This window comes from Nerophis lumbriciformis, linkage group LG17 (genome assembly GCF_033978685.3).
Source record: "Nerophis lumbriciformis linkage group LG17, RoL_Nlum_v2.1, whole genome shotgun sequence".
NCBI lineage: Eukaryota > Metazoa > Chordata > Actinopteri > Syngnathiformes > Syngnathidae > Nerophis > Nerophis lumbriciformis.
Window position 1 is genome coordinate 34,373,200 of NC_084564.2, and position 23,399 is coordinate 34,396,598.

Below are 23,399 nucleotides of genomic sequence, written 5' to 3' on the forward strand. Positions count from 1 at the left end.
AAACTGATGTACTAAGCCAGAGCTGGGCTAATATTTTGACCCGGGGCCACATTGAGAGAAAAAATGTGTCTGGGGGGGCGAAGGTGTATGTGTGTATAAATTATATACACACATTTAGCTGTAAAAATCTGCTGTACAGTATGTGTGTTTGGGTCCTTTTTTTTTCAGGAACACTAATACCAAAAGTCACAATGTCCGATATGACAGACCAGCTCATAAAAACGGAATGGAATTTTACAGTTTTTTACTGATTGGGACACCTAAAATGTACATTAAAATAAAGAAAGTGGGATTTACAATATTAACTATGAACAATAAAACACTGAATATTAACAACATATGCACATCACTCCTCTTTTACTTCCCAGACCAGCTCCTCGATAGTTGTGTATCGTTTACAATCAAGCAAAACACAACAAAAATGTTACAAACACCAAAATATGAAGGCAAAGTGTAATAAATCCCTACAATATGATATATTATCACGTAAAAATCTGCTTCCGCATCTGATTCTGATACATGCGTTTCGAACTGGCTGCTCTGAAAACAAACCCCGCCCACTCTGCTTTGTTCCTCATTTGAGCTGCTGTGACGCAGATTACCGTAATAACTCCTATAACACCCAAAAGCACAGATTTCACCATTGAAATACTTTCTATAGTTCAAGATTTACGTTAACTTAAAAACAGCACTGCACATCATAATGGCGGCGACAGTTTTGATGTTAAAGGCCTAAAAAAATTATGTAGAACGTCCGGTGGGCCGGATTGAAAAGCTTAACGGGCCGCATGTGGCCCCCAGGCCTTAATTTGCCCAGATTTGTACTAAGGTCATGAGCACAGGATTGAGTCTCTTAAGTTAGCAAAATAAAGAGTCTGTCTGTCTGATCATCAGAACGCCCACAATAATGGGAGGAGAAAATGCAAATATAATCATTTAGCACAGGCAATTGGATTTATTAATGCTGAAACTGTTCTGCGGATGCTATTTTGCGTCTTTATTTAGCGCGTTTGAAAAGTATGTGCAGACTGACACAGTGAGAAAGAAGGGGATCGAGCAGCAAAAACAGCTGGACAGAGAATCATTCAGCCGTGTTTGGCAATATATCTGGAAATATGTCAGAAATGTTAAAAATAATAAACATATCGTCTACTCAGCAATACAATTTTATAATTTTATAGCTGCTGAATGACTTAAGGGGTTGTTTAAAACAAATTCAATTGATGCGTTTCGGTGTAAGCTGGCGTTTTTTCTTTAATGGTATTTGTTTTTTCATTTATATGGAAAAGTATTAAAAATAAACTTTGTGCAATATGCATTTTCCTGGGTTTGGATCATGAATGTTGTGATGGTCCACCGCACAGTCAGCGGTCCAAAAATAGCTTCTGTTTTTTAGATTGTGATTTAATATTTAAAAAAAAGGCCGTTTAACAATGCAAAACAGAACAGGTAGGAAGGAGCATGATGACATGAAAGTGGAGGGAAATGTGGGTTTCCATGGGCATAGGCACACTCAAAACCCTGATTTAAATAGGGCGGTCCGCACCGGTTTTCATTTGTAGTCTTAGTAGATCACATGCAGCACGCCCACGAATACACGCTGTTTTGTATTTGGAAATTAGTATGTCAGGACCTTGGTATTCTCCTTAAATAAACTGAAATAACACATCGGACGTGTGAAAATAAAATCAAAACATCACCTAATACAATGTTGTGATTATTGGTATCGTTTCCACTATGGAGTAACTTTTTTAAAAACATTTTTTTATGTCTTGTCCAGTTACTACAATCATATTGTTGATGTAGATGCCCATATCTGCTGTACAGATTTACTTTACAAAAGAGAAGTGTGGGATACTTCTCTTGTTGCCGTATTTGTATTTGACTTTATTCAACTGATTTATATCCATGTTTGACGCAGCCGGACCAGAGCAGGAGAGGATAGAAAGAAGAAGAAAAAGGAAGACAGAGGGGGAAATTGCAGGGACAAGAAGGGGATAAGACAGAGAGACAACAACAACACACACAACAGAACAGCATCAATAAGTACACATTTGATATGAAAAGTGACAGGAAAGAAGCAGTTAGTGAAGTAAATATTAATAACACAGAAATGACAATGAACATTGTTACACTACAAATGGAGCAATACAAATACCAATAGAAATAGCACTATTGATAATGAATAATAACAATAACTACGTCTATAATTAACAATACAATTGTTTCAAATGCAACAATACAATACATGTAATGATAACTTGAATTACAAAAGAAAGCAGATACATGGAGGGGAAGAAAGAGAAGCGAACAGTATTATCCTTGTAGATTGTTATTGTAAAAATAAGTTAAGCTTTGTCAGTGTACTGTGTTTTTTTTTCTTCTTTGGAGTCACTTTTTATGCTTGGCTTTCCTCATCGATGATTGTTTCCACTCTCAATGCCTCGTTAATATGAATAACTTCACTTGATCACAGTATTCCTAATTCCATGTGTATGGGGAGAGAGTTCTGGTAACAACATGTGTGTTAGATAAATAGATAGAGAGATAGTACTTTATTGATTCTTTCAGGAGAGTTCCCTCAGGAAAATAAAAATTCCAGCAGCAGTGTACAGAATTGAGATCGAATTTAAAAAGTAAAACGTAAATAATGGGGGTATAAATGGAAATAAAATAGAACATATAACATTAAGAATAAAAATAAAAAGCAACAAAAAGAATACAAATATAACAGTAAAAATAAGAATATAACAACATGGTCACTAGGCAGTAGTGACCATGTTATGAAAATGTATTGCACTTTTATTGCACTTTTAATTGCACTGTTTTTTTTTGTTTTGTTTTTTGTGTTGTGTAGTTCCTACCCCGTGTCTATGTAATGGCTTAAATTGGACAACTTTTTACTTTTTACTAAATTTGCAAATGCCAAGCTATCAATGTTATACAAACAAACAATTATAAATCCACAAACAAAGCTAAACTACCAAAAACACTTATTACTACGTCACATCATATCATCACTTTACAAACACGTTTGTTTATTCTTGTCACGTCAGCTATGATCCAACGTTGCGAGTGAAATATTTCAAAAGATATGCAAATGCATTATATTAAGCTGTAAGACACAGATGCAGCCTAAGGTTAATAAAATGCTGGTAATAACATTAGAGGGGCCTAGATCAGGAATTATAATGCCACACCGATAAATCAGATAACATTAACAAATAGCTCCGATAACCTATACAAAAAAAGGGAACGCTTCAATGAGACAAGATTACCCATATTGTGCTGTAGGTGGTTTGGGGTGAACAAATCAAGCGCTCCTATCTTGCAGGAGGTCCTAAACTTCTCCTGGGCGTACACAAGCTCACAGTGTAAACAAACACGGCGTCAGTGGAGTACGACTCCTTTACTCCTTCAGAGAAACACATCCCAAACACCAAATGCCCTGCAAACACTCGCAAGGAGGGGGAAAAAAAAAACACCGGCTTCAAAACATCAAACGTCTCTAGCAACCCTGAAACACTGCCAGCATCCATGCCTCGAAAGCCCATGGGGACGCCTGCACTGGAAAAGAAGATACCCAAAGACGCCCGCAAAGAAAAGTCATTGGCCTTTCCCACCGCCGCTGGTCCGAAAAGTGCAAAAAGCTCGCAAGAGGCAACTCTAGGGATAAATACCTTATTTTTCGGACTATAAGCATACTTGCCAACCCTTCCGGATTTTCCGGGAGACTCCCGAAATTCAGCGCCTCTCCCGATAACCTCCCGGGACAAATTTTCTCCCGAAAATCTCCCGAAATTCAGGCGGACCTGAGTGACGTGTCGACAGCCTGTTTTCACGTCCGCTTTCCCACAATATAAATAGCGTGCCTGCCCAATCACGTTATAACTGTAGAATGATCGAGGGCGAGTTTTTGGTTTCTTATGTGGGTTTGTTGTTAGGCAGTTTCATTAACGTCCTCCCAGCGCGGCAACAACACACAACAACAGCAGTCACGTTTTCGTCTACCGTAAAGCAGTTTGTCTGCCGTAAACAGCAATGTTGTGATACTCTTAAACAGCACAATACTACCATCTACTGTACATGCATATGTGACAATAACATCTACGGCTTTTAAAGAGTGCAGTGCACAACTGCGCACACAACAAGGAGACAAAGCAGAATGCATCATCAGAGAGGGTGTTCAGCATGGTTAGAACATTAGTGACAGACAATAGAACAAGGATGGACAATTCAACCCTTAACTCAACAATGAGTAGATGAGTGTTATGTGTGTGTATATGTGTAAATAAAAGAACACTGAAATTCAAGTATTTCTCTTATATATATATATATATATATAATAAAATAAATATATATATATATATAGCTAGAATTCACTGAAAGTCAAGTATTTCTTATATATATATATATATATATATATATATATATATATATATATATATATATATATATATATATATATATATATATATATGTATATATATATATATATATATGTATATATATATATATATATATATATATATATATATATATATATATATATATATATATATATATATATATATATATATATATATATATATTTGAAATACTTGACTTGGTGAATTCTAGCTGTAAATATACTCCCCCCCCCACCTCCCGAAATCGGAGGTCTCAAGGTTTGCAAGTATGTTAAGGCACACTTAAAATCCTTTCATTTTCTCAAAACTCGACAGTGCACCCACCTTATGTACGGAATCATTTTGGTTGTGATTACCGACCTCAAAGCTATTTTATTTGGTACATGGTGAAATGATAAGTGTGACCAGCAGATGGCAGTCACACATAAGAGATACGAGTAGACTGCAATATGACTCAAGTAAACAACACCAAAATGTTATATGTTCCATTGAAAATATAGAACATTACACACGGTGCTCAAAAATCCATCAAAATGTTTCAGTTACTATTTGGTAAGCTATGAACGGCGTGGCGCAGTTGGGAGAGTGGCCGTGCCAGCAACCTGAGGATTCCTGGTTCGATCCCCAGCTTCTCCCAACCTCGTCACGTCTGTTGTGTCCTTGAGCAAGACACTTTCACCCTTGCTCCTGATGGGTCGTGGTTAGCTGCCTTTCATGGCAGCTCCCACCATCATTGTGTGAATGAGTGTGTGAAAGGGTGAATGTGGAAATAGTGTCAAAGCGCTTTGAGTACCTTGAAGGTAGAAAAGCGCTATACAAGTATAACCCCATTTACCATTTACCATGAAGCCGCACCGCTTGATGGATTGTACTGTGCTTCCACATACGAGTATTATTATGGCGTGTGTATAAGGTAAGACATATTACCTGGCGTTTTGTTTCGCAATATTATGCAAAAGCAACTTTTCTTACCTTCTGGTACCTGCTGATCTGTATTTGGGATCTGCATAAATCCTGAAAATGTATAATCTTATAATCCTTATAATCCGGTGCGCCCTATGGTCCGGAAAATGAAGTACATATCTGAAATTTCCTTTTCACGCCATTCTACTAACGTATAGTCAACTTTAAGTCACGCCAGCTTTTCGTTGACTGTCAATGCAACATTGGGCTGACTCAATTGTTAGGGACGGGTAACACATTCAGTACTTTTATACGACAAATTATTTCGGCACTATCGGGTAATGATTCACATAAAATCAAACGGTACCATCTCTCTATACCTTTGTTATACCTCAAGCACTTGGCAGGCAAACAGGCGTATTTTTTGGTTTCTACGTAATGTTGCAATTTTCCATGCCAACAAAGCAAGTTGGCATGGGAATTTGAACATGCTTCAAATTAAGGCTCCACTTTTCAAAATGCGCTAGCTTGATACTAATTGGATATGCCACATGCATGCTACGGATTAGCATGACGTTCCTCAGATGAGCCATCTGCCTCAGGGCTCACATTACACCAGTTTTAAAATCTCTGCATTGGCTCCTTGTGTGTTTCAGGATACATTTTAAGGTTATTCTTATGGTTTATGAATGTTTTTATGGTATTGGGCCTTCTTATCTTTCAGATTTGCTTTTACCCAATGAACCTTCCCGTGCCCTGAGATCCTCCGGCACTCATCTTGGCTTTTACCTGATATTAATTATTTTAACTTGTATTTTATTTTTTATCTCTACTCGTGGTTCTTACTATTTTACAAGTTTTGTTATTGTTATTTTCCAACGTTCCTCAGGGGTTATCGGCCGTGCTTGTGGGGGCACTTTTGTATCAGCGTCTTGGTGGCCATGGTCTGATGACCTCCTGGTGCAGATGGCTCCTGTGATAGTGTTTACTCACACGTCACCTCTGTACTCAGCCATGCAATCATTGGTCCATATAGTTGCAAGTGTGTGAATGTTGTGTGTGTGTGTTCGGTTTTTAACTTTGTAAAGCCCTTTGCGTTGCATTTCTTTTTTGTATGAAAAGCGCTTTATAAATAAAGTTTGATTGATTGATTGATAGAGCGGCCGTGCCAGCAACCTGAGGGTTCCTGGTTTGATCCCCGGTCGTGGTTTGGGCCTTGCATGGCAGCTCCCGCCATCAGTGTGTGAATGGGTGAATGTGGAAATAGTGTCAAAGCGCTTTGAGTACCTTGAAGGTAGAAAAGCGCTAAACAAGTATAACCCATTTATCATTTACCATCCGTATCCAACCCTTGCAGAAAACAATAAAAAGTGTGAAATTGCGACAAATATTAAACAAATAACAAATGAATGGAAAGCCTGTAATGTACATTTAATGTTTAAAATAATGAATTGCATTAGTTTATGTTAAGATATAAGAACAGCCCAAACAGGTTGAAAATGAAAAAAAAAACTGAATGTCACAACTTTTCCCCAGCATCTCTTAAGAGTTGAATTTATTAAGCTATAAACAAAGTAACAGTTTATTTTGTCAAAAAACAATACAAATGTTTTGACGGAAAGTAGGCCAATTAGGACCAGTATCATTCCAGGCCATCTGTGTAATAAAGTTTGATGTGATACTTTAGACTTCTGCTGTCGCTTTGGAAGCAGTTGAGCAGTTGCGACAGCAGTGATATTGCAGTATAACTAATAACTTTCTAATGACTACAAATGTGGAATATATTCTATTTCAGAAGCAAGTGCATGTATCAGAGTTGTCTGCAGTGCTTGTACAAACTTTACCGATTAGATGGTACAGTATTTATTTCAAAACATCAGTAACATTCTTTGGGAGTCCACTTCTAATTGTATTTGTTTGGTTAGCAAAAACTACAAAACCCGAAACCAGTGAAGTTGGCACGTTGTGTAATCGTAAACAAAAACAGAATACAATGATTTGCAAATCCTTTTCAACTTATATTGAATTGAATACACTACAAAAACAAGATACTTAACCTTTAAAATGGTAAAGTTGTTATTTTTTTGAAAATATTTGCTCATTTGGAATTTGATGCCTTCAACATGTTTCAAAAAAGCTGGCAAGAGTGGCAAAAAAGACTGAGAAAGTTGAGGAATGCTCATCAAAAACTTATTTGGAACATCCTGCAGGTGAACAGGTTAATTGGGAACATGTGGGTGCCATGATTGGGTATAAAAGTAGCTTCCATGAAATTCTCAGTCATTCACAAACAAGGATGGGGCGATGGTCACCACTTTGTGAACAAATGCGTGAGCAAATTGTCAAACAGTTTAAGATCAACATTTCTCAACAGGGATTTCAAATAGAAAGGTCTAAGGTCCGTAATATCAACAAAAGGTTCAGAGAATCTGGATAAATCACTGCACGTAATTGGCAATGCCCGTGACCTTCGATCCCTCAGGCGGTACTGCATCAAAAACCGACATCACCACATGGACTCAGGAACACTTCAGAAAACCACTGTCAGTAACTACAGTTTGTCGCTACATCTGTAAGTGCAAGGTAAAACTCTACTATGCAAAGGCCAAAGCCATTTATCAACAACACCCAGAAACGCAGCCGGTTTCACTGGGCCCGAGCTCATCTAAGATGGACTGATGCAAAGTGGAAAAGTGTTCTGTGGTCTGACGATCCACATTTCAAATTGTTTTTGGAAACTGTGGACGTCGTGTCTTCTGGACCAAAGAACCATCTGGACAGTTATAGTGCAAAGTTCAAAAGCCAGCACCTGTGATGGTATGGGGTGTATTAGTGCCCAGGGCATGGGTAACTTACATATCTGTGAAGGCATCATTAATGCTGAAAGGTACATACAGGTTTTGGAGCAACATTTGTTGCCATCCAAGCAACGTCTTTTTCACGCCCCTGCTTATTTCAGCAAGACAATGCCAAGTCACTTGTTACAACAGCATGGCTTCGTAGTAAAAGAGTGCGGATACTAGACTGGCCTGCCCGTAGTCCAGACCTGTCTCCCATTGAAAATGTGGTGCGCATTATGAAGACTAAAATTCCACAACTGAGACCCCGGACTGTTGAACAACTTAAGCTGTACATCAAGCAAGAATGGGAAATAATTCCACCTGAAAAGCTTCAAAGATTGGTCTCCTCAGTTCCCAAATGTTTACTGAGTGTTGTTAAAAGGAAAGGCCATGTAACACAGTGGTAAAATTGCCCCTGTGCCAACTTTTTTGCAATGTGTTGCTGCCATTAAATTGTAAGTTAATGATTATTTGCAAAAAAAAATTACGTTTCTTAGTTCGAACATTAAATATCTTGTCTTTGCCGTCTATTCAATTGAATATAGGTTGAAAAGGATTTGCAAATCATTGTTTTCTGTTTTTATTTACGAATTACACAACGTGACAACTTCACTGGTTTAGGGTTTTGTACAATTCTTATGCCAACGTGTGTAGAAACATATTTGTAATGAGTATGGGCGGACATGCTCTAAATGTCCCATAAGATCCATACCTCGCATGCCTTAGCTCAGTGTGAGGTAGTCCACTTAAAGGTGATTTAGGGGCCTGTCATGGTCCCACTTGGTTTTTTACACCTCACCCGCCGCCTGCTCTCCGTCCTTGCCTTCCTTTCCTCACATTCTCTTGCTGGGTCTTTTACTTTTCTGTTTGTATAAACTTCATTGCAACTGCATTTCATTTCTTGGAACGCAATGAATCAGATTCAGCGGTGGTAAACAATGTGCGATGTACACCGTGGTTTTATTGCAGCGTGGGGGACGCCTGTCACTGTGATGTGTTTGCCTCCAGACAAGAAAATAATGTCCAAAGGAAGGATCTGACCACCGCCTCGCCCTGGAAGATTGCACAAAGTCGCATGTTTGAATTAATTTCCTGTTTTTCTGTCATATTCAACTGTTAAATGAAGGACAAAACACAAAGTCTCCTGTTGCATGTATTAATGATCATCACTATGGTTGAGAAGTAAAAAACAGAAAAACTGTAAAAATGTTGAGTCAATAACTGAAAACATCTATGGAAGTGAAGAAATAAAAACTTGTACAAACATACAGCGGAACCCCTTAATAGGTTTTTGAACATGGTTCACGGACCGAAAACTTTGTATAGTGAACCATAGTTACCCATAAGAATCAATGTATATATAAATACATAAATAAATAAATACATAAATCAATGTAAATAAAAAAACATATGTACTGTATACATACTGTACATACATACTGTACATATATATGTGTGGGAAAAAATCGATTCGAATTCGAATCGTGATTCTCACGTTGTGCGATTCAGAATCGATTCTCATTTAAAAAAATAAATGTATTTATTTATTTAAAAAAAACATGTATTTATTTTTTGTATTTATCAATCTAACAAAACAATACACAGCAATACCATAACAGTGCAATCCAATTCCAAAACCAAACCCGACCCAGCAACACTCAGAACTGCAATAAACAGAGCAATTGAGAGGAGACACAAACACGACACAGAACAAACCAAAAGTAGTGAAACAAAAATGAATATTATCAACAACAGTATCAATATTAGTTACAATTTCAACATAGCAGTGATTAAAAATCCCTCATTGACATTGTCATTAGACATTTATAAAAAAAAAATAAAAAAAATTAACAATAGTGTCACAGTGGCTTACACTTGCATCACATCTCATAAGCTTGACAACACTAGTGGTTAGAGTGTCCGCCCTGAGATCGGTAGGTTGTGAGTTCATACCAAAGACTATAAAAAATGGGACCCATTACCTCCCTGCTTGGCACTCAGCATCAAGGGTTGGAATTGGGGGTTAAATCACCAAAAATGATTCCCGGGCGCGGCCACCGCTGCTGCTCACTGCTCCCCTCACCCCCCAGGGTGTGATCAAGGGTGAGGGGTCAAATACAGAGAATAATTTCTACCACACCTATGTGTGTGTGACAATAATTGGTACTTTAACTTTTTAACTTAACACTGTGTCCAATATTTTCACAAAGATAAAATAAGTCATACTTTTGGTTCATTTAATAGTTAAAACAAATTTAAATTTTTGCAATCAGTTGATAAAACATTGTTCTTTACAATTATAAAAGCTTTTTACAAAAATCTACTACTCTGCTTGCATGTCAGCAGACTGGGGTAGATCCTGCTGAAATCCTATGTATTGAATGAATAGAGAATCGTTTTGAATCGGGAAAAAAACCGTTTTGGAATCAAGAATCGTATTGAATTGGAAAAAAAATCGATTTTGAATCGAATCATGACCCCAAGAATCGATATTGAATCGAATCGTGGGACACCCAAAGATTCACAGCCCTAATATATATACATACTTACATATACAAGAGCAGGGAAACCTGCAAAACAGGCTTGTAGGGATGAAATGGCCAAACCAACACTATAATTTATATATATATATATATATATATATATATATATATATATATATATATATATATATATATATATATATATATATATATACATATATATATGTATATATATATATATGTATATATATATATATATATATATATATATATATATATATATATATATATACATATATATATATATACTCACATATATACATATATACATACATAAAAAAAAAAATATATATATATATATATATACATTAGGGGTGTAATGGTACGTGTATTTGTATTGAACCGTTTCGGTACGGGGGTTCCGGTTCGGTTCGGAGGTGTACTGAACGAGTTTCCACATGGACATATTAAGTAGCGTAACGCACGTTGTGTAAACAATGCACACCGAGGCACAACACACGGCATGCTAGCAGCTAACGGGCTACGATATACTGACCATACGTCCTCTTTTCACCGGACATGTTCTCTTTTGCGTAGCTGTCTGGGCGGAGTTTCTTAAATGCCTCAAATGTCCGCCATTTTGAGTTAGGGTTGCGTGTATTTTCAGTGTACGTTCAGGGTTAAGAAGGGGTTAAAAACAAAACAAATTGTGCGCGCAGCATCATTCGTGAGGGAGGGGCAGAGACAGAGAGAGCTATGATAAACGCGCATGTGTCGCCAGGCTCTGCTTTTTATCCACGATTGAATTTTTTATTATCTATAGCAGGTGTGTCAAAAGTGTGCCCCGGCGGCCCACAGCTAATGTTTTAAAGGCCCACGGCACATTCTAAAAATACTATTAAAATAAACAAAAATATAACAAAAGTGAAATAAAAAAGCTTAAAGGTTAAATGTAATTTAGAAAAAGTTGCAATGTTAACTAATGAAACAAAGCTGTTTTTTTTTCTTTCAAACTGTCATTGCTCAAAACATAATATTGAATCAAAATCAATGTTATTATGATTTATTTACCTATCCAAGGTTCTGATTACTTCACATCAAATATTCCACTAAGAAAAATATTTTTAGTGGAAGATTTTGCAAATTTGGTAAATAAATAACCCAAAAATGTATATTTTGTTGTTTTCTTACTGTACCGAAAATGAACCGAACCGCGACCTCTAAACCGAGGTACGTACCGAACCTAAAGTTTTTGTGTACCGTTACACCACTAATATACATACATACACATACGTACAGTAAATCTACATACACATACAACATGCAAAAAAATACATACACATGTATAGGGATGATGTTTGATAAGAAATTATTGAGTTTGAGCCCATTATCGAATCCTCTTATCGAACCGATTCCTTATAGATTCTCTTATCGAATCCAGATAGGTTGTTGTATATGGAAAAAAAAATACAATATTTGGTTAAACAAAAGCTCACTTTTATTTTATAAGAAAACAAATAATAAAATAAATAAATACATATTGAATGTTGTTAACCCCCTAAAAAAATAAAATAAAATAAAAAAATATTGACTGTTGTTACCTAAAGTATATTAAGTGGGATTTTTCAGAAAAACAAATATATACAGTAACACAAAAACAACCTGTCTCTGTGATCACTATAGGTGTATAGATAATAATATAGTGTTAAATAAGATCAGTCCCTTGGGCACAAAACTGAAAATAATACAGCTCTCCAAAAAGTGCACTTCTGCTGCTATCCTTCTGCTGCCATCCTTCTGGGGTCCATCAGTGTGGCCTCCTCCAGGAATGACTGCACATCCTTGTCCTGGAGGGAAAATGAGGGACAGACACAGCATATAATTAGGGGGGAAATTAGCTGAATGCGAAGACTAGGGTTTCTGTTATTAAGTCTTTAGCATTAGTATGTGGAATTAAATGATGGAATGGATTAAATAATGAAGTTAAACATTGTACTGATATGATCCATTTTAAGAGGTTCAAATTAATAGTGCTTACAAAGTACAAAGAAGAATTATGAGCAATACTTTCAACCTTATTGAAAATAAGATATTCTTCATCTCAGTATATTAATAATGACTGAATTAATTAATTACAATTGCAAAACTGTTGTATATACTAATTCACAGATGTTATTTTATTATAAAAAGGTCAGTAAATGATGTATATATTTGTAAACGCTCTGAAGTGGGAAAGGGGTAGGATTAAATAAGCTTTACTTACTCCTTTTCGGACATGATGCATAGTGAAATGATATGAAACTGTGATGTGTTAGGCTGTAAGTGTGTTCATGTACAAAATAAACTAAAGAAAGAAAGAAAGCACTAGTTTATTAGACAGACCTGCAAACTCTGGAGTGGTGTAGGCTACAAGATACCGTTAACGTTACAGACACATACAAAAAGGCTAACGTTAACGTTACCGTTAGCCACTGACTATGCTTAGGTAACGTTAGTCAAGCTAACATTACTGCAGTCCTGGTTGACATAAGAGGTAACGTTATTTTAGCCTACAGGCTACGAGTTAGCAGATATGGAAATTAGCCGGCAACAGTTAACGTTGGGACGGCGTGGCGCAGTGGAAGAGTGGCCGTGCGCAACCCGAGGGTCCCTGGATCAATCCCCACCTAGTACCAACCTCGTCATGTCCGTTGTGTCCTGAGCAAGACACTTCACCCTTGCTCCTGATGGGTGCTGGTTAGCGCCTTGCATGGCAGCTCCCTCCATCAGTGTGTGAATGGGTAAATGTGGAAGTAGTGTCAAAGCGCTTTGAGTACCTTGAAGGTAGAAAAGCGCTATACAAGTACAACCCATTTATCATATTTATCATTTATTTACTCACCAGCACTATCACTGGAATTGGCGCTGCAGGTTGAAGCAGAGGAAGAGGGGCGGGCTTCGTCATCTCTGTCGCTGCTTCTCCACGACACCTTTCTCTAAACTTCAGGTTATGTACTGCCTGAACATGTTTCATCATGCTTGTTGTACTTCCCCCCTTACATGAGAGCGAAGCCTGGCAATAATTGCAGATAGTTCGTCGTATTTTTTTGTAAAATGAAGCCATGCCTTGAGGCGTTTTTTCCGGTCCATTGTTGTTGCTGCTCCTGTATCTGCCGCCTAATGACTGAGCTACGTCATTTCCTGGGACGTGTCATAGGGCATTTCCTGTGGGACGGGATTCGTTCCCAGGGATTCGAATAAAGAACCAACTCTTTTTCTTTACTATAGTGGCCTCGATAATGGGAACCGGTTCTCAAAAAGGGATTCGAGTGCATGGAATCGGTTCTTTTCTTATCGAACAACCGGGAGAACCAGTTTCGAACATCATCCCTACACATATATATACACATAGGCATACATATATATTACATATATTTATATATCAAACCAACATAACAAGTAGGTAAAATCTCAACATTCTCTTTTTTTATCTAAACAACTCAACAACATTACAGAGCAAGCTTAAATGTCAACACGCACGCACGCACACACACACACACACACACACACACACACACACACACACACACACACACACACACACACACACACACACACTGGGAATGTGCATGGCGTTGTTGAACACTTTGGGAGTGTCCAAGTTATAAACGAGCTGTGGCTTCACACAGTCAGCTAGCGGTGGCACAAACTAGCAGTGTGAGGTAATGTTGTCCCGATACCAATATTTTGGTACCGGTACCAAAATGTATTTTGATTCTTTTCGGTGCTTTTCAATACTTTTATAAATAAAGCGGACCACAACAAAAATGACATTATTGGCTTTATTAAAAAAAAAAAAAATCTTATGGTACATTAAACATATGTTTATTATTGCAAGTTTGTCCTTAAATAAAATAGTGAACATACTAGACAACTTGTCTTTTATTAGTAAGTAAGCAAACAAAGGCTCCTAATTTAGTCTGCTGAAATATGCAATAGCATATTGTGTCATTTTCCATTCTATTATGTCAAAATTATTAAGGACAACTGGTAGAAAATAAATTATTAATCCGGTACTTTTTAGAGGCGGTAGAGTACAGAATATGATTAATTAGTATCGCGGTACTATACTAATACTGGTATACCGTACAACCCTAGTGTGAGGTAATCCTTCATCGGCTTGTGTCCCGGTAGTGCTTTCACCTTCGCTGTAATAAAGGTCCACCGTGGCATCTTTTTCCGTCTCATCACAACTAAAGAGGCTTGCTGCAGAGCAAATCCCCCTTCGCTAATAAAATCCTCAAACTGAAGGTGCTGCAGGCTAACTAGCTAAGATGCTAGCTCAAAACGGTTGCCTAGAAACCCAGCGTTTGGACAGATTTGAAGATTTCTAATAACACAATGTGATCTCTAAGATTGGGTCCAACGAGGGTTGTACGGTATACCGGTGTTAGTATAGTACCGCGATACTAATGAATAATTTTCGGTACTATACCGTCTCTGAAATGTACCGGTCCCGCACCCCCCTAAACCCGCGTCGAAGTCACGTCGTGACATTGCTGGTTTTACCAGCAGAGGAGCATGTTCGGCAGCGCACAATCACAGAGAACTTACAAGCAGACACAGTGTGTAGACAGAAAAGGGAGAAAGGACGTATTTTGGCTTAAAACCTAAAGATATAGGGGAAGTTATAACACTGAAACGTCCTCTGGAAGAGGTGCTTTAAGACGTGACTAGCTAGCTAGCGGCTAACGTCCATCCGCTATCGGCGGTGTTTTAGTTACTTCTACTACACCTCCATGGCGACAAATAAAGTAAGTTTCTTACAAGTATCATCCCTGCAGAACGAGGAATAGCTAAACATGCTTCACTACACACCGTAGCTCACCGGCATTAAAAAGTAAAAAAACACCATTGGTGGATCTATACCTGACATCCACTGTAATGATATCAAGTACAGGCACGTATCTAGTCGATTACGTCGATATTTTTTGGCATCACAACATATTTTGTTTTTAAAAAAATGTATATTATGTTTATAAACTCAGGAAATATGTCCCTGGACACATGAGGACTTTGAATATGACCAATGTATGATCCTGTAACTACTTGGATCGGATTGATGCCCAAATTTGTAGTATCATCCAAAACTAATGTAAAGTATCAAACAACAGAAGAATAAGTGATTATTAAATTTTAACAGAAGTGTAGATAGAACATGTTAAAAGAGAAAGTCAGCAGATATTAACAGTAAATAAACAAGTAGATTAATAAATAATTTTCTACTGCTCGTCCCTTATAATTTTGACAAAATAATAGAATGATAAATGACACAATATGTTACTGCATACGTCAGCAGACTAATTAGGAGCCTTTGTTTGTTTACTTACTACTAAAAGACAAGTTGTCTAGTATGTTCACTATTTTATTTAAGGACTTAACTGTAATAAGAAACATATGTTTAATGTACCCTAAGATTTTTTTGTTAAAATAAAGTCAATAATGCCATTTTTTGTGGTTCCCTTTATTTAGAAAAGTATTGAAATAATTTTAGTACCGGTACCGGTACCAAAATATTGGTATCGTTACAGCACTAGCTTCGACCGGCGTAAAGTACGACAATTGTTGAAATAAACTACAAGATGGCATATTTTGCGCGATGTGAACATTCGTGAACCGAAAAGGACGCACAAAGAGGCGTTCGTTAACGGAGGTTCCACTGTATTGAGCATGCAAACGTCAGAGAAGTGAGCTAAAAATGTACATAACAAACATAATAAAACATAGTTACACAGTGGCAGTACAAGAAGGAGAACACTGATATTCGCATCACATTAAAAAAGCAGCAATGTTAAATAGGACTTCAAATCTGCTCTGTTTGATACAACAGTACGTGTGTGTGTGTGTGTGTGAGTGTGTGTGTGTGTGAGTGTGTGCGTTCATGCAAAGGGAACTATGAGGCTTTGTCTTTTGGTTGTGTGCTCCCATCCCTGCAAGCACACGGAGAGACCTACCCATGTGCACACAGGGTCCTCATCACACCGCCTTGAAAAGTGTGTACGGGCATGTGTGTTTGTGAGAAAGAGAGAGAGAAAGTCCACAGGAGAGTGAGTGAGCAAAAAGGAGAGAGAAAGCATGGCTTTGAGGCCTGTGTGTGTGTGCAGCGATTGCGCGAGTATGTGTTGAGGGATTAAGGATTAATTGCCTTCAAGAGATGTTGCATGAACTTTGTAAAGTTCTCACTTTGGTCCCAGACAGGGAAAACAAAGCTATTTAGTGCACGCCGGAGGAAACTTGTTTTTTTCCCCACTGTCTTATTGCTTTGCCACGTGAGGGTAAGGAATTAAACTGTGTGAACTTTTTGTTTTTATTGCACCTTTTAAGAAATAACTCTGTATGTGCTTGTTTGCATCCCTGTAACGTGTGTTAACTTTTTACCTAAGAATTCAGTATGCAGTGGTATTGTACTTTGACGTGTGTTACTAATCTGTTCTAAAAGGTTAGACCAGTGTTTTTCAACCACTGTGCCGCGGTACACTCGTGTACTGCGAGATACAGTCTGGTGTTCCGTGGGAGATTATGTAATTTCACCTAGTTGGGTTAAAAATATTTTTTTGCAAACCAGTAATTATAATCCGCAAATGTGCCGTTGTTGAGTGTCTGTACTGTCCAGAGATCGGCAGAGTAACCGTGTAATACTCTTCCATATCAGTAGGTGGCAGCAGGTAGCTAATTGCTTTGTAGATGTCGGTAACATGGTTTGTCGTGATCACAATATGCAGATGACAGCGGGAGGCAGCGTGCAGGTAAAAAGGTATCTAATGCTTAAACCAAAAATAAACAAAAGGCATTAACGCTTAGGGATGGCTATGCAAAACAAAACTAAAACTGAACTGGCTGCAACATAAACAAAAACAGAATGCTGGACAACAGCAAAGACTTACAGCGTGTGGAGCAGACGGCGTCCACAAAGTACATCCGTACATGACAATCAACAACAAAATAGGAGCGCAAGACAAGAACTAAAACACTACACACAGGAAAACACCAAAAAACTCAAAACAAGTCACAGTGTAATGTGACAGGTCGTGACAGCACACCTACTTTGAGACAAGAGCTATAGTGATGCATGCTTGGTTATGGTTTGAATTCATATCCAGCAATTGCGAGAACGATTTTTTACTGTCAATAGTAATTGCTGAGTTACATTTTTTTATGTTTTCTGCTGGTGGTGTGCCTCCGGATTTTTTCAATGAAAAAAATTGTCCTCGGCTCAGAAAAGGTTGAAAAACACTGGGTTAGACAAAGGCTCAATCATGTGAAAAACATAACAATTTTTCCCATAAGAAATAACGTACAGTACATCCAATAAATCTGTTCCAGACACCAAGAATATTAACACAAAAAAACATTTATAGAGAAAATGTTAGGGCTACAATGATTAATTTATTAAATCTTTTTTTTTTTTTTAAAAGCTTTGATTACCTTCGGACTATAAGGCACACTTAAAATCCTTTCATTTTCTGAAAACTCGACAGTGCGACTTATAACCCGGTGTGCCTAATGTACGGAATAATTCTGGTTTTGCTTACCGACCTCGAATCAATTATATTTGGTACATGGTGTAATGATGAGTGTGACCAGTAGATGGTAGTCAAACATAACGTATACGTGTAGACTGCAATATGATGTCAATATGACTCAAGTAAACAACATTTTATATGTTCCATTGAAAATATAGAACATTACACACGGCGCTCTAAAAATCTATCAAAATGTTTTATAAATGATAAATGGGTTAGACTTGTATAGCGCTTTTCTACCTTCAAGGTACTCAAAGCGCTTTGACAGTATTACCACATTCACCCATTCACACACACATTCACACACTGATGGCGGGAGCTGCCATGCAAGGTGCTAACCAGCAGCCATCAGGAGCAAGGGGTGAAGTGTCTTGCCCAAGGACACAACGGACGTGACTAGGATGGTAGAAGGTGGGGATTGAACCCCAGTAACCAGTACAACTTTGGTAAGCTATGAAGCTGCACTGCTTGATGGATTGTGGGTGCATTAAACATATGAGTATTATTATGGTGTGTGTATAAGGTAAGACTGTGACACGCACTGTGTTGCGGGGGTTCTTAAGGACCGACAGAACACGGCCAAGCCCAGTTTCCAGGTTACAGAATTCGTTTTATTTCTTTCAGTCTCTCTTTTTCTTCAGCACGCCTGCTGCTCCAGCCTTTCGGCTCTCCCTCCTCCCTTTCACAGTCACCAATGCTGCTAATAAAGAGACAGGTGATTAGATAACTTGTTCCAGCTGAAGTATCCACTCACCTGTCATCTGCTTCACAGCCGGCTCCTGCACATGCCCTACCCGCAGGAGACGCATGCCTCCACCGCCAGTCTCATGCTGGGAAGGCTGTCCACAAGGTTGCGGAGTGTGTTTATAGGAATTTTCTACCATTCTTCCAAAAGCGCATTGGGGAGGTCACACACTGATGTTGGTCGAGAAGGCCTGGCTCTCAGTCTTCGTTCTAATTCATCCCAAAGGTGTTCTATTGGGTTCAGGTCAGGACTCTGTGCAGGCCAGTCAAGTTCATCCACACCAGACTCTGTCATCCATGTCTTTATGGACCTTGCTTTGTGCACCGGTGCACAGTCATGTTGGAAAAGAAAAAAGGTTGGGATATTGTCGGATATTTGTTTGAATAAGCCCCGCGGACGAATGGAGAGCCTCGGATGTCACCCACACTCCAAACTGTTACCACAAGGTTGGGAGCATGGAATTGTCCAAAATGTTTTGGTATCCTGGAGCATTCAAAGTTCATTTCACTGGAACTAAGAGCCAAGCCCAAATCCTGAAAAACAACCCCACGCCATAATTCCTCCTGCACCAAATTTCACACTTGGCACAATGCAGTCCGAAATGTACCGTTCTCCTGGCAACCTCCAAACCCGGACTCGTCCATCAGATTGCCAGATGGAAAAGCGTGATTCATCACTCCAGAGAAGGCGTCTCCACTGCTCTAGAGTCCAGTGGCGACGTGCTTTACACCAGTGGCCCCCAACATTTTTGTAACTGCGGACCGGTCAAAGCTTGAAAATTTTGGTGGGGGGGGGGGGGGGGGGGGGGTATTTTATTTTATTTTTTTGGTCAAATAAAAATACAATCATGCGTGCATACGGACTGTATCCCTGCAGACTGTATTGATCTATATTGATATATAATGTAGGAACCAGAAATAATAACAGAAAGAGACAACCCTTTTGTGCGAATGAGTGTGAATGAATGGGGGAGGGATGTTTTTTAGGTTGGTGCACTAATTGTAAGGATATCTTGTTTTTTTTATGTTGATTTAATTTAATTTATTTTTTTAAATTTTTTATTTATTTTTATTCTTGTGCGGCCCGGTACCAATCGATCCACGGACCGGTACCGGTGGTTGGGGACCACTGCTTTACACCACTGCATCCGACGCTTTGCATTGGACTTGGTGATGTATGGTCATCCATGTGGCTTAGATGCAGCTGCACGGCCATGGAAACCCATTCCATGAAGCTCTCTATTGTACGTGGGTTAATTGGAAGGTCACATGAAGTTTGGAGCTCTGTAGCAACTGACTGTGCAGAAAGTCTTTGCACTACGCGCTTCAGCATCCGCTGACCCCTCTCTGTCAGTTTACGTGGCCTACCACTTTGTGGCTGAGTTGCTGTTGTTTCCAAACTCTTCCATTTTCTTATAACAAAGCCAACAGTTGACTTTGGAATATTTAGGAGCGAGGAAATTTCACAACTTGATTTGTTGCACAGGTGGAATCCTATGACAGTTCCACGCTGGAAATCACTGAGCTCCTGAGAGCGGCCCATTCTTTCACAACTGTTTGTAGCAACAGTCTCCATGCCTAAGTGCTTGATTTTATACACCTGTGGCCGGGCCAAGTGATTAGGACACCTGAATCTGATCGTTTGGATGGGTGGCCAAATACTTTTGGCAATATAGTGTATCATCCCGGGAGCCATAGATAATTCAGATAATCCAGATCCGGCCCGCGGGCCTTGACTTTGACACATGGGCGCTAGGATGATCCAGAGGCAAAACGTTTTTTCACCACTGAAAAAAGTAAAAGCCATTAAAAAATGCCAACAGACATCAAAACGAATCAATTACATTTGTTTTAATCAGCCCCTTAAGTCATCTAGCAGTTCTAACAATATAAAATGTGATTGCTGAATAGACGATGTGTCTAATATTTTTATTTTACTACAGTCCAAACATGTTGACACACACACACGCACGCACACACGAACACACACATTCATAATCTCTCCATCATCTATCATTGCATCTCTCCATCTATTATTGCATTGATGTCCTCCTTTTTTATAGCCATTTGTGCATAACTGTGCAAGTTTGCACGTGTTAAGGTTGTAATGTTATGCAAATTTTATATTAACTTTATTGTCAGCAAAATTATTACTCTTATCACGGTTTTGTTGAATGTGCTCAAAAAGTACACGTTGGAATTTTTTTAACTGGTTTTAAATTTTTATTTTTATAATAAATATAAATAGACACACAATATACTTTCTTGCCAGAATGAACATTAAATATTGTTCTGGCTTCTTAAAAGCCATATTATTTTGTGGAGTATTTAAATATATTTATCTATGACGTTTGTAATGTGTCCTGCATTCATGTTAGCATTCAAGCCAGCCAGCCATCAGCGCGCTAGCTGCTTCTCCAGGAAATGAGCAGTATCATTTTGGGAGTAGTAATCTTTTTTTCACAATAATTAAAATTTAAAGGGGTAATAATAAATGTCAAGAATTTTACCGCAGTTTATCATTACAATGGTAACAGTTACACGTGCTAAATATCTATGCACAAACAGCAGCTGCAAACAATTTCAGGCTAATAGATCACATTGCGAGCGCTAAATCAGTGTTTTTAAACCACTGTGCCGCGGCACACTAGTGTGCCGTGAGATACAGTCTGGTGTGCCGTGGGAGATTATCTAATTTCACCTATTTGGGTTAAAAATATTTTTGCAAACCAGTAATTATAGTCTGCAAATGATGTGTTGTTGTTGAGTGTCTGTACTGTAATACTCTTCCATATCAGTAGGTGGCAGCTAGTACCTAATTGCTTTGTAGATGTCGGAAACAGCGGGACGCAGCGTGCAGGTAAAAAGGTGTCAAATACTTAAACCAAAAATAAACAAAAGGTGAGTGCCCCTGAGAAAAGGCATTGAAGCTTCGGGAAGGCTATGCAGAACGAAACTAAAACCGAACAGGCTGCAAAGTAAACAAAAACAGAATGCTGGACGACAATCAACAATGTCCACACAAAGAAGGATAAAAACAACTGAAATATTCCTGATTGCTAAAACAAAGTAGATGTGGGAAATATCGCTCAAAAGAAGGCATGAAACTGCTACAGGAAAATACCAAAAAAAGAGAAAAAGCTAATATATCAGCAAGACAAGAACTAAAACACTACACACAGGAAAACACCAAACACCTCCAAATAAGTCACGGCGTGATGTGACAGGTCGTGACACTACACCTACTTTGAGACAAGAGCTATAGTGATGCATGGTTGGTTATGGTTTAAAGTCATACCCAACAATTGCGACAATTTTTTATTGTCTACTGAGTTTTGTTTTTTAATTATTTCTTCTGGTGGTGTACCTCCGGATTTTTTCAACGCAAAACATGTGCCTTGGCTCAAAAAAGGTTGAAAAACACTGCGCTAAATGATTACATTTGCATGTAATTAGTTGTTTGGATTAGTTGACTAATCAAAAGTTTAGTCGTTAGTGGTCGCACTAGTCAAAACATGTATCACATGGTGGCAATGTTATTAAAACCTAAAGTTTGATCCGATCAATTGAACTGATTAGAAATGTCTCGCACAACACCCATTGTATCTTAAGGGTGATTAGCCAAATCACTCCAAAAATTGATACACACCTTTTGGGGACTGACAAGCATATTTGTGTAAAATTTGTTTTAAAACTGACTGACAAGCTTTCCTTCAAATAAAGTCAAAGCAGATGACTAACATTGTTGAATAATATTCTTCAGGTGATTCCATACAGTTATCAGCAGAAGGAGACCCAATGACAATGACCGACAACACCCCCCCCAAGTCGGCCAAGAAACCCCACTGGACCTCCCTGGAGATCGGCCTAATCACGGTCGTCTCCTTATTCTTCATTGTCATCATGGCACTCGTCATCCTCTATGCCACACAGAGGACCGGTGAGTGTTTAAATGTGAAAACAAGGTTATGTGGGAGCGGGTCTTTGGTTTTGGTTTCCAACAAAGGGTGAAGTCAACCCTTGAGAGCTTTCAGGGTCCGCCTCACGTCGACTTAGTGTGCACAGACCCTCACTTCCAGCTGATGGCATGGTTGAAGGCACAAATGGAGGTGTTCGGTGAAGAGCGGTGACTTGTGTTGCTGTGCGGAACTTAATCAGGACGCCGTCAAAGCATGAAAGTAAGACTGAGCCGTGAAAGAGGATTTTAGAGTTGTTTGTATTGTTAGAATTACCAAAAAAAAACAAAAAAACATTTTATTATCCATTTTATCTTATAAACACTGTTAATCTACAGCAGGCCTGGGCAAATATTTTGCCTCAGGGGGCCAAATTTTGAGAAAAAAATGTGTCTGGGGACCGGTACATCTATTTTTAAGAACACTAATACAAAACCACACAATAATGTCTGATTGAAAGCTAAAAACGTTATGACAGACCGCCTTAAAAAATGGAATGGAA

General features: G+C 38.4%; 1 protein-coding gene across 3 annotated transcripts in view; it reads left to right on the top strand.

The window, feature by feature from the left end:
• The window catches only part of LOC133614276 (neprilysin-like), a 160,844-nt gene that overhangs the window by 15,348 nt on the left and 122,097 nt on the right, over window positions 1-23,399 (top strand). For all 3 annotated transcript variants that reach the window (XM_061972119.1, XM_061972121.1, XM_061972120.1), the window contains exon 2: window positions 22,705-22,881. In XM_061972119.1, the coding sequence (XP_061828103.1) occupies window positions 22,705-22,881 (177 nt within the window). The remainder of the gene's footprint in view (window positions 1-22,704; window positions 22,882-23,399) is intronic.